Source organism: Schistocerca gregaria, chromosome 1, assembly GCF_023897955.1.
Source record: "Schistocerca gregaria isolate iqSchGreg1 chromosome 1, iqSchGreg1.2, whole genome shotgun sequence".
In the NCBI taxonomy this organism is placed as follows: domain Eukaryota; kingdom Metazoa; phylum Arthropoda; class Insecta; order Orthoptera; family Acrididae; genus Schistocerca; species Schistocerca gregaria.
The window spans coordinates 160,271,649-160,284,030 of NC_064920.1; the positions used below are offsets into that span (position 1 = coordinate 160,271,649).

At 45.3% G+C, this 12,382-nt stretch overlaps 1 protein-coding gene across 3 annotated transcripts in view; it reads left to right on the forward strand.

Moving 5' to 3' along the window:
- Positions 1–12,382, forward strand: part of LOC126335421 (baculoviral IAP repeat-containing protein 6-like) — a 311,044-nt gene that overhangs the window by 221,845 nt on the left and 76,817 nt on the right. For all 3 annotated transcript variants that reach the window (XM_049998701.1, XM_049998709.1, XM_049998717.1), the window contains 3 exons: positions 2,753–2,895; positions 2,992–3,171; positions 3,931–4,157. In XM_049998701.1, coding sequence (XP_049854658.1) covers positions 2,753–2,895; positions 2,992–3,171; positions 3,931–4,157 — 550 coding nt within the window. The remainder of the gene's footprint in view (positions 1–2,752; positions 2,896–2,991; positions 3,172–3,930; positions 4,158–12,382) is intronic.

The following is a 12,382-nucleotide window of genomic DNA, read 5'->3' on the forward strand; positions in this document are numbered from 1 at the left end:
AAGATGGTGTCCTTGAGTGACTGTAGGAAGATACAAGAAACTTAGAATTTCTATTTTGCATGATGAATGGCGGCTTGCTATAACTCTACAAAAATGCAGATGAGTAGGAAAAACAATCCTTTAATGTTAGAGTGCAGCATTATTATTGTACTCCTTGAGACAGTCACATTGACTAAATATCTAGGCATAATGTTGCAGTGCAATATGAAATAGAATGAGCATGTCAGGTTGGCAGTAGGAAAAAATGAATGCTCAAACTTTTTTGAGAATACTTTGCTTATCTATAAATGAGGCGGTGTATATAATGTTAGAGCGGCCCATTATTGGGTACTGCTAGAATGTTACAGATCTCTACCAGCTCGGATTAAAGGAAGACGTCGAAGGAATTTAAAAGTGTGCTTTTAAATTTGTTACCTCTAGGTTTGATCAGCATGCAAGCACTATGAAGATGCTTCATGAGCTGAAATAGGAATCCCTGGAGGGAAGATGACGCTCTTTTCGTGAGGTACTGTTGTGGAAATTTGGAGACCCAATGTTTGAGGCCAACTGCAGATTAGCTCTGCTGCTAGTGTACATATCATGTAAGGACCATGAAGATGAGTGAAATCAGGGCTCTTGTGGAGACTTTCAGACAGCTGTTCCAAAGAATTGGAAAAGGGCACATGTCATCCCCATTTTCAAGAAGGGACGTCGAACAGATGTGCAGAACTATAGACCTATATCTCTAACGTCGATCAGTTGTAGAATTTTGTAACACGTATTATGTTCTAGTATAATGACTTTTCTGGAGACTAGAAATCTACTCTGTAGGAATCAGCATGGGTTACGAAAAAGACGGTTGTGTGAAACCCAGCTCGCGCTATTCGTCCACGAAACTCAGAGGGCCATAGACACGGGTTCACAGGTAGATGCCGTGTTTCTTGACTTCCACAAGGCGTTTGACACAGTTCCCCACAGTCGTTTAATGAACAAAGTAAGAGCATACGGACTATCAGACCAATTGTGTGATTGGATTGAGGAATTCCTAGATAACAGAACCCAGCATATCATTCTCAGTGGAGAGAAGTCTTCCGAAGTAAGAGTGATTTCAGGTGTGCTGCAGGGGAGTGTCATAGGACCGTTGCTATTCACAATATACATAAATGACCTGGTGGATGACATCGGCAGTTCACTGAGGCTTTTTGCAGATGATGCTGTGGTGTATCGAGAGGTTGCAACAATGAAAAATTGTACTGAAATGCAGGAGGATCTGCAGCGAATTGACGCATGGTGCAGGGCATGGCAATTGAATCTCAATGTGCTGCGAGTACATAGAAAGATAGATCCCGTATCATTTAGCTACAAAATAACAGGTCAGCAACTGGAAGCAGTTAATTCCATAAATTATATGGGAGTACGCATTAAGAGTGATTTAAAATGGAATTATCATATAAAGTTGATCATCGGTAAAGCAGATGCCAGACTGAGATTCATTGGAAGAATCCGAAGGAAATGCAATCCGAAAACAAAGGCAGTAGGTTACAGTACGCTTGTCCGCCCACTGCTTGAATACTGCTCAACAGTGTGGGACCCGTACCAGATAGGGTTGATAGAAGAGATTGAGAAGATCCAACGGAGTGCAGCACGCTTCGTTACAGGATCATTTAGTAATCGCGAAAGCGTTACGCAGATGATAGATAAACTCCAGTGGAAGACTCTGCAGGAGAGACACTCAGTAGCTCGGTACGGGCTTTTGTTAAAGTTTAGAGAACATACCTTCACCGAAGAGTCAAGCAGTATATTGCTCCCTCCTACGTATATCTCGCGAAGAGACCATGAGGATAAAATCAGAGAGATTAGAGCCCACACAGAAGCATACCGACAATCCTTCTTTCCACGAACAATACGAGATTGGAATAGAAGGGAGAACCGATAGAGGTACTCGGGGTACCCTCCGCCACACACCGTCAGGTGGCTTGCGGAGTATGGACGTAGATGTAGATGTAGATGCTTATCCTTAGCTCTATTTATGAGTGGAACAGAAAAGGAAACAACTGGAAGTGATATGTGGTACCCTCCACCATGCACCGCACAGTGACTTGCAGAATATATATGTTGATGTAGACATGTGGTAGGTAGCAAACTGTGGCTAGTTCATCCTGTCCCGATTGCAGGTTGCCTATCCAGTACCTTCCAATGGCAGCAAAAATTTGACATTCGATATATTATATTATTATTATTGACTGAATTTAGAAATTTAAAATGCTGACACAGTCTACTCATTAAGAGGTGTAGACTTCTGTCAAATCTTTCATGCAGTAAGACGAGTATTACAGTTAGAAACTGTGTACATGTCTTGAAACAGGGTAACTAATGGCACTCCGAAATATCCAGACTGTATTGCTCCAGTATTTGACAAGCAGAGCATTTATTGACTTCTAACATATTTTAAACATTAATTCGAAACTTTTCTAAATTTTTTCTCGCTTATGGGTATAAGTCAGTTATTTAACACATTAACTCACTTGCAGACAGAAATTTGAAGCATGGGAGTTCGAATCTTCAAATAACTGCATAGTTTCTATTGTATCCCAATTAATATTGTTCTCTTTACTCCATGTATGTTATGCTCCTTTTTAGGAACTCAAATTTGTAAAAGCTTTGTTCTAGTTCATACGCACTTCATTCAGTGTTTTTTAAGTGTACAAAGCTGTGTAACATCTTGCTTACCGGTTTCTTTTAGTAGCAATACTGTGTTGGTCTTTTTCGACAGGCTCAAGAGCAGTCCTTTTCCAGTACAGAAATTTGGTCGCCATCATCAGCCTATGTACATAGTGCTGCTGCTATCTTGTGGGCTGCTCATGAAAGAAGAGTAAATTATGATCTGTACTCAATGGTGACCCCAGAATTGTTTCAGTAAGTGAAATTTCCTTTCCCAGTGAACAGGATATGAACTGCTTAACTCGGAGTAGTACCATGTATTTGATGTAAAATGTTGCTTTCCAATTTCAGGATAGTGTATAAGTGGACACTGAGCCTGCCATCTCATTCTGCACTGAAGAAAGCTATTGATACTCTGTTATGTGCAATGTGCTACATCAGGCATAGTTTATTTCCAATGTTGTTGCAGAGAACTGGAACATTATTGTCTGACCTAGGAATTCGTCAGTTGGCTACAGAACTGAATAACAGGTTTGTTTGTTTTATATCATTCATTACTGAGACAAATGAATCAGTCCAATAGATGCATCATCATTTCATTGAGCTAGTTAGAATTACTGCACTCTTTATTGCACTGGTAGTCAAATATTAAGTGGCCAATATACAGTTTGTCTTGCGGGCTAACTTACCATTGAAGGTGAGCCCTCCCAGCCTAGCATCTGAATGCTACTGCTCCTGACCAACATTTTGGAATTTATCAAATTTCCTTTTCAGGGGGAGGAATTAACAGTTTCAAAAGCTGGATTAGGTGTTTCTACTTTTAAATACATTAATGGAAAGTCCTTAGTGAAAGTAATCAGCCAGTGTAATGATGCAGTTCAGTTAGGTGTGTGTGTGTGTGTGTGTGTGTGGTGTGTGTGTGTGTGTGTGTGTGTGTGTGTGTGTGTGTTTAAATAGTCTTCTTATGTATCTATCATTGACTTGGTATATGTATCTACTTCTGCACATGGCTACTAGCAATTCTTAGAATTTCACCTTATGAAGGTAAGTACTGACGAGCCATTTGGTTGCCTTGCACTTCCACAGTTTCCTTTTGGTACTAAATATCAATTTATCCTATTTAAACAGCAGATTTACTTTATTTTGCTTTCCATGTTATCATGCATTTCTTCATTCACTTCTCACCACCAGTTGTATCTGCAATGTTTTATCAAACACAGATTATTTCCCCTGTCCATAGCATTCACCTGTTCTTTAACATGTTTTACTGTGGTTAAATGTTTACTACAGAAAGGAGTCCTACTTCAGTAAACCAAGTGTCAGTGACTCAAACCTGGAGTCAGCAGATGATAAACAAAATGGAGAATGGTACAATCATATCATGGCACATGAGATGGACAAAATGCAGCGTAGTGAAAGTCAGCTGATGACTCTTGCCATGGCATGTCAGTCACCACCATCTATTCAGCAGTTGCTGGATTCAGGGCTGCTTGCTGTATTAACACGTATAATTCTTGGTAAGTGTACATAAAATACTAGTTAAATAGTTTTTGCATCTGTGAGTTTTGGCAGGATGAGAACTATTGAAACAATATAATTTTGTGAGTTTGGTGCCATCTCGTTTTCCACAGTTTTGGGCACTCTTATCTCCCTCCTCATACCCATCAAACCCCACAGTCTTACTTTCTACCTGGTTCCTAGAGTACATAAACTCAACCACATGGTACATACCATCATGACTGGTCACTGTGCTGCTACAGATATAATCTCTGCCCTTGTGAACCAGCACTTCAGCCCATTACGTGTAACCTACCCACTTATGTAAGTGACACTAATCATTTCCTATACCATCTGTCCACAGTTCCTGTTCCTTTACCACCAGGAGGCCTGAGACCTGCATACAAATGTCAATGCCACTTCCCTGTGCACTAACATTCCAAATGCCCATAGCCTTAACACTATTGAACACTATCTTTCCCAATGCCTGACTGACCTCAAAGCTTAAACCTCCTTCCTGGCCACCATGACCAACTGTATCCTCACCCACAGTCTACATCTACATGACTACTCTGCAATTCACATTTAAGTGCTTGGCAGAGGGTTCATCGAACCACAATCATACTATCTCTCTACTATTCCACTCCCGAACAGCGAGCGGGAAAAACGAACACCTAAACCTTTCTGTTCGAGCTCTGATTTCTCTTATTTTATTTTGATGATCATTCCTACCTATGTAGGTTGGGCTCAACAAAATATTTTCGCATTCGGAAGAGAAAGTTGGTGACTGAAATTTTGTAAAAAGGTCTCGCCGCGACGAAAAACGTCTATGCTGTAATGACTTCCATCCCAACTCGTGTATCATATCTGCCACACTCTCTCCCCTATAACGCGATAATACAAAACGAGCTGCCCTTTTTTGCACCCTTTCGATGTCCTCCGTCAATCCCACCTGGTAAGGATCCCACACCGCGCAGCAATATTCTAACAGAGGACGAACGAGTGTAGTGTAAGCTGTCTCTTTAGTGGACTTGTTGCATCTTCTAAGTGTCCTGCCAATGAAACGCAACCTTTGGCTCGCCTTCCCGACAATATTATCTATGTGGTCCTTCCAACTGAAGTTGTTCGTAATTTTAACACCCAGGTACTTAGTTGAATTGACAGCCTTGAGAATTGTACTATTTATCGAGTAATCAAATTCCAACGGATTTCTTTTGGAATTCATGTGGATCATCTCACACTTTTCGTTATTTAGCGTCAACTGCCACCTGACACACCATACAGCAATCTTTTCTAAATCGCTTTGCAACTGATACTGGTCTTCGGATGACCTTACTAGACGGTAAATTACAGCATCATCTGCGAACAACCTAAGAGAACTGCTCAGATTGTCACCCAGGTCATTTATATAGATCAGGAACAGTAGAGGTCCCAGGACGCTTCCCTGGGGAACACCTGATATCACTTCAGTTTTACTCGATGATTTGCCGTCTATTACTACGAACTGCGACCTTCCTGACAGGAAATCACGAATCCAGTCGCACAACTGAGATGATACCCCATAGCTCCGCAGCTTGATTAGAAGTCGCTTGTGAGGAACGGTGTCAAAAGCTTTCCGGAAATCTAGAAATACAGAATCAACTTGAGATCCCCTGTCGATAGCGGCCATTACTTCGTGTGAATAAAGAGCTAGCTGCATTGCACAAGAGCAATGTTTTCTGAAGCCATGCTGATTACGTGTCAATAGATCGTTCCCTTCGAGATGATTCATAATGTTTGAATACAGTATATGCTCCAAAACCCTACTGCAAACCGACGTCAATGATATAGGTCTGTAGTTAAATGGATTACTCCTACTACCCTTCTTGAACACTGGTGCGACCTGCGCAATTTTCCAATCTGTAGGTACAGATCTATCGGTGAGCGAGCGGTTGTATATGAGTGCTAAGTAGGGAGCTATAGTATCAGCGTAATCTGAAAGGAACCTAATCGGTATACAATCTGGACCTGAAGACTTGCCCGTATCAAGCGATTTGAGTTGCTTCGCAACCCCTAAGGTATCTACTTCTAAGAAACTCATGTGGTGAAGGAATTTCGGAAAACTGCGTTCAATAACTCCGCTTTAGCGGCACAGTCGTCGATAACAGTACCATCGGCACTGCGCAGCGAAGGTATTGACTGCGTCTTGCCTCTTGTGTACTTTACATACGATCAGAATTTCTTCGGATTTTCTTCCAAATTTCGAGACAATGTTTCGTTGTGGAACCTATTAAAGGCATCTCGCATCAAAGTATGTGCCAAATTTCGCGCGTCTGTAAATTTTAGCCCATCTTCGGGATTTCGCGCTCTTCTGAACTTCGCATGCTTTTTCTGTTGCCTCTGCAACAGCGTTCGGACCTTTTTTGTGTACCACGGGGGATCCGTTCCATCTCTTACCAATTTATGAGATATGAATATCTCAATTGCTGTTGCTACTATATCTTTGAATTTGAGCCACATCTCGTCTACATTCGCATAGTCAGTTCGGAAGGAGTGGAAATTGTCTTTTAGGAAGGCTTCTAGTGGCACTTTATCCGCTTTTTTAAATAAAATTATTTTGCGTTTGTTTCTGATGGATTTGGAAGAAATGGTATTGAGCCTAGCTACAATGACCTTGTGATCACTAATCCCTGTATCAGTCATGATGCTCTCTATCAGCTCTGGATTGTTTGTGGCCAAGAGGTCAAGTGTGTTTTCGCAACCATTTACAATTCGCGTGGGTTCGTGGACTAACTGCTCGAAATAATTTTCGGAGAATGCATTTAGGACAATCTCGGAAGACGTTTTCTGCCTACCACCGGTTTTGAACAAGTATTTTTGCCAACATACCGAGGGTAGGTTGAAGTCCCCACCAACTATAACCGTATGAGTGGGGTATTTATTTGTTAGGAGACTCAAACTTTCTCTGAACTGTTCCGCAACTGTATCATCGGAGTCTGGGGGTCGGTAGAAGGAGCCAATTATTAACTTAATTCGGCTGTTAAGTATAACCTCCACCCACACCAATTCGCACGGAGTATCTACTTCGACTTCACTACAAGATAAACCACTACTGACAGACACAAACACTCCACCACCAATTCTGCCTAATGTATCTTTCCTGAACACCGTCTGAGACTTCGTAAAAATTTCTGCAGAACTTATTTCAGGCTTTAGCCAGCTTTCTGTACCTATAACGATATCAGCTTCTGTGCTTTCTATTAGCGCTTGAAGCTCAGGGACTTTTCCAGCGCAACTACAACAATTTACAACTATAATTCCGACTGTTCCTTGATCCAAGCACGTCCTGTAATTGCCAAGCACCCTTTGACATTGCAGCCCATCCCGCACTTTCCCAAGGTCTTCTAACCTAAAAAACCGCCCAGTCCACACCACACAGCCTCCGCTACCCATGTAGCCGCCAGCTGAGTGTAGTGAACTCCTGACCTATTCAGCGGAACCCGAAACCCCACCACCCTATGGCGCAAGTCGAGGAATCTGCAGCCAATACGGTCGCAAAACCGTCTGAGCCTCTGATTCAGACCCTCCACCCGGCTCTGCACCAAAGGTCCGCAGTCGGTTCTGTCAACGATGCTGCAGATGGTGAGCTCTGCCTTCATCTCGTAAGCAAGACCGGCAGCCTTCACCAAATCAGATAGCCGCTGGAATCCAGAGAGAATTTCCTCAGATCCAAAGCGACACACGTCATTAGTGCCGACATGTGCCACCACCTGCAGCTGGCTGCACCCTGTGCTCTTCATGGCATTCGGAAGGACCCTTTCCACATCAGGAATGACTCCTCCCGGAATGCACACGGAGTGCACACTGGATTTCTTCCCCTCCTTAGCCGCCGTATCCCTAAGGGGCCCCATTATGCGCCTAACATTGGAGCTCCCAACTACCAGTAAGCCCACCCTCTGCGATTGCCCGGACCTTGAAGGCTGAGAATGATCCTCTGAAACAGGGCCGGCAGCTGCATCTGGCTCAGCCAGAGACAGTGCCTGAAACCGGTTTGTCAGATGCGCCGGGGAGGCTTTCTGATCAGCCTCCGGGGACGCCTTTCGCTGCCTGCCACACCTTGGAACGACCTCCCAATCAACCACAGGCGAGGGCTCAGCCCCACTGCGGGCAGCAACCGGGGCAACCACAGCGGCAGACCGATCTGGGGACAGACGGGACGAGGTTGACATCCCCGTGATACCCGAGTCTGGCTCCCCACAGTGGTGCCCATTGGCAACAGCCTCAAGCTGCGCGACCGAAGTCAGCGCCGATTGCAGCTGTGAGCAAAGGGATGCCAGGTCAGCCCTCATCCGAACACAGCAATCGCAGTCCCTGTTCATTCTAATCGATGTTTAACAACTCGGTTAACCTCCTTTGAATGCATCACCTACAAACAAACCCTTTAGAAGGGCATAACATCCTATGCTAATCTATTCATGGGCCATCTAGAGAATCCTTTCTAGCCATCTAGAATCCCAGACCCCCCCCCCCCCCCCCTCCCCTGGTTCAGGTATGCTGATGACATTCATGATCACGTGTAGGATGAGGACACCCTATCCAAATTTCTCCAGAATCTCGTAACACCTTCTTCAATCGTTTCACATGCTCCTCCTCAGCCGAAGCAGCCACCTCCCTAGATGTAGATATCCACCTCAAGAATGACAACACCAATACCACTGTCGACTTCAAATTTCCCAACAACCAACAATGCATCCACTTCACCAGCTACCATCTATTCAATATCAGGAACTCTCTTCCATACAGCCTAGCTTACCCATGCCCATTACATCTTTAGTGATGAGCAGTCCCTCTCCAAATATCCCAAGGCGCCCAATGAGCCCTGAACAGACCGAAATTATCCTCCCAATTGCGTTCAGAAACACATCTCCCAAGCTCTCTCTCTCTCTCTCTCTCTCTCTCTCTCTCTCTCTCTAGTCCCCTAGTCCCCTATTACCTCCCACATACCCACCGTACAATTAGAAAGAAGCAGTCCTCTCTTGACTCAGGACTGGAGCAGCTGAATTCTATTCTGCATCAGGGTTTCACATGTCTCGTGGTGCTTTGAAATGGGGAACATTCTATCCACTGTTCACCTCACCTCTCCCACAAAGTGTTCTGCCGCCCACTCAAAATATGTAGTATCCTTGTCCATCCCTATCCCACCCTTGCTCCCATCCCCCTTGGCTCATATTTTTGCAATAGACCAAGATGTCATTCAGAGGCTGTAGTACTGGAATATAGCTGCAGAACTGCCTTAAGTGTGTAATGCACAACATACCTATGCTCACTTAATTAAAACTCTTAATCAGAAAGTTCTGTTGTCTATGTCGATAGAAAAATTCATATTCAGATATTAATAGATGCTGTCTGGTGGTGACACCACATTCCTCCCCCGCAAATTGGCGTACGGTTGTGGTATAAGGCTTCCGCCCGCCGTTGGGATGATCGCTTGTTGACGTATGCAACGAGGTGGGGAGCCTAACAACAGGTCAGGCTGTGCCACTCGCACCCTGCCATTTGGACCGTGGGGAGCTAGGAAACGCATGAAAACCTGCTCCAGGGTGCACGCCAACATAAGGTGTATGCGCCTGTAGAGAGACAGGAGGGGCCGAAGGGTAGACCTCCATCGGGCCGGGGCACCCGACGGGTGAAGACGACATATGGTCCGGAGCAGGCAAGAGTTCCATGTCGGAGTACAACTGGTCACGCGAACCGATCGGCGGCGCGTGATCCAGGAAGGCGCCCAACGGTTGCAGCGACGCGTCCATTGCGGGTGTCGCCGGCGGAAGAACAGGCGGCTACGGCGGCGGCGGTGGCGGTGGCGGTGGCGCGTCGTCATGGGGCAAAATAGAAGGCAGCGCCAGTAACACCTGGGGCTGAGGTGAGCCAGTAGATGGGTCCCCGGGGCGCTGATCGGACGGCACCGTCACTGAAAGCAGACGGCGAGCAGCAGATCCCGTGCAACGACAGAGGCACAGCTGATTGAGATGCCGACGCACCTCACCAGAGGCCCCCAAAACCAGATACATAGCACGTCCGAGGCAGCGAAGAATGCGCCCTTCGAGCCAACGCCGTGAACCTCTATATTGGCGATAGTAGACAACGTCGCCGGGAGCGAAAGATGGCGTCTGCTTCTGCACAGGAACCTGATGCAGCGGATGTAGCAAAGATATCAAGGTTCAATGATGACGACTGTGGAGCAACTCAGCCAGCGAGCGACCATCTCGGGGCTGAGAGCGATACGAGGACAACAAGAGCAAGAACGCGTCATCCCGAGAATGCGACCCTTTCAACTTCAACATCTGTGACTTGAAAGTCCTGACCAATCGTTCAGTGGCACCGTTTGACTGTGGCGAAAACGGCGCGGACGTCAGATGTTGAATACCATTGGCCTTGCAGAATGACTGAAATTCTGCTGACATGAATTGTGGGCCATTGTCGGAAACAATAGTCTGTGGAAGACCTTCAATGCAAAAGATAGCGGATAACTCTTGGAAGGTAGCAGATGACGTCGTGGAAGACATCCGGGCAACAAAAGGAAAATTACTGAATAAATCTACCACTACCAACCATCGAGCATTCCAGAATGTCCTTTGTGGAGAAGCTGTAAGACAGAGGACTGTAACGAATGTGGTACCACGGCCCTGGACTGATCATTATCAGAACGCAACAGCAAAACACCACGTCGTACAAAAAGTCTCTCCTTGTGAGCAAAAAATCGGCGAACCAATGGGTCCCCGATCCCTGACTTTGATAAGGGCCATTGCATAGCAACAAAACGCAGAACGGGAGCAAGGACAGGGTTGGCAGCTGTGTCTGTAGCTACACGACAAAAATCAATCGGAAATGATTCGACCACATCATCGGTTTCCGCATCAATGAACTTGCAAGCAAGTTCGGAGGAATCGAATGCCCTATCCTCAGCAAGAGGCAAGCGGGACAACGCATTGGCGCTTCCGTGCTTAGCAGTGGACCGATACAAGATATCGTAGTGGGGAGAGGAAAATAGACCAGCGAATGAATTTCTGCGCTGTACGTGGAGGTACGGGCTTGGTCGGATGAAAAAGCGATGTCAAAGGTTTGTGGTCCGTGATTATGGTAAAGTGATGACCATACAAGAAATCATGAAACTTTGTAACACCAAACACAAGAGCCAATGCTTCTTTCTCTATCTATGAATAATTTCTTTAAGCAGATAAGAGCAATTTGGACGCAAAGGCAATAGGGCGATCGTGCGATCCATCTTTGTGCGCAAGTACAGCACCGATCCCGAAATCCGATGCATCCACCATCAACAAGAGGGGCTTCTGGAGATCGAATGGCGTAAGGCAAGTATTGGAAAGCAACGCCTATTTCAACTGGTGAATGGTGCGTTCGCATTCCGTCGTCCAGACGAACGGAACACCCTTACGGCGTAAGCGATGAAGCGGAGCTGAAATGGAAGAGGCGTGTAGAACATATTTATGATAATAGTTGATTTTTCCTAGCACACTCTGTAGCTGCTTCAAATTCTGCGGCAAAGGCAAGTCTTGTATGGCACTAAGGTGCGTTGGACTGGGATGTATGCCTTGGGCATTGAGTACGTGTCCCAGGTATGGCAAGTCCCGAGCAGAAAACACACATTTGTCCTTCCGCAAGCGAAGACCATTTTGTCTCAAGACCTGAAATGAAATAATGTTCTGAGATTGGCCAAATGTTTTTCTTACGTCTTTCCAGAGATCACAATATCGTCCAGATAATTTGCTGCAGTAGGCACCGACGCACAAACAGTTTGTAGATATTGCTGAAACAATGCAGGGGCGGATGCACACCCGAATGGCAGTCATTTGAATTGATACAACCCAAGATGCGTGTTAACCACCAAAACGCTCTGGGATTCTTCGTCCACCGGTATTTGCAAGTACGCATCTGCGAGGTCCAACTTCGAAAAATATTTACCCGGGCACAGTTTGTCAAAAAGATCTTCCGGGCGGGGCAAATGAAAAGTTGCAATCACTAGGTGTGGATTCACTGTTGCCTTGAAGTCCACACAAAGTCTCAACTTTCCGGAAGGTTTTGGCTAAATTACTAAGGGTGATGCACAGAGAGAAGCCTGCACACGTTCAAGTACACCTTGTGATTCCAATTCGTGTAATGTTTTTGTGACCTCATCACGCAGTGCGTGGGGAACATTGCGCGCTCTGACAAATTTCGGTTGCGCGTTTATTTTCAGTTCCAAATGTGCTTT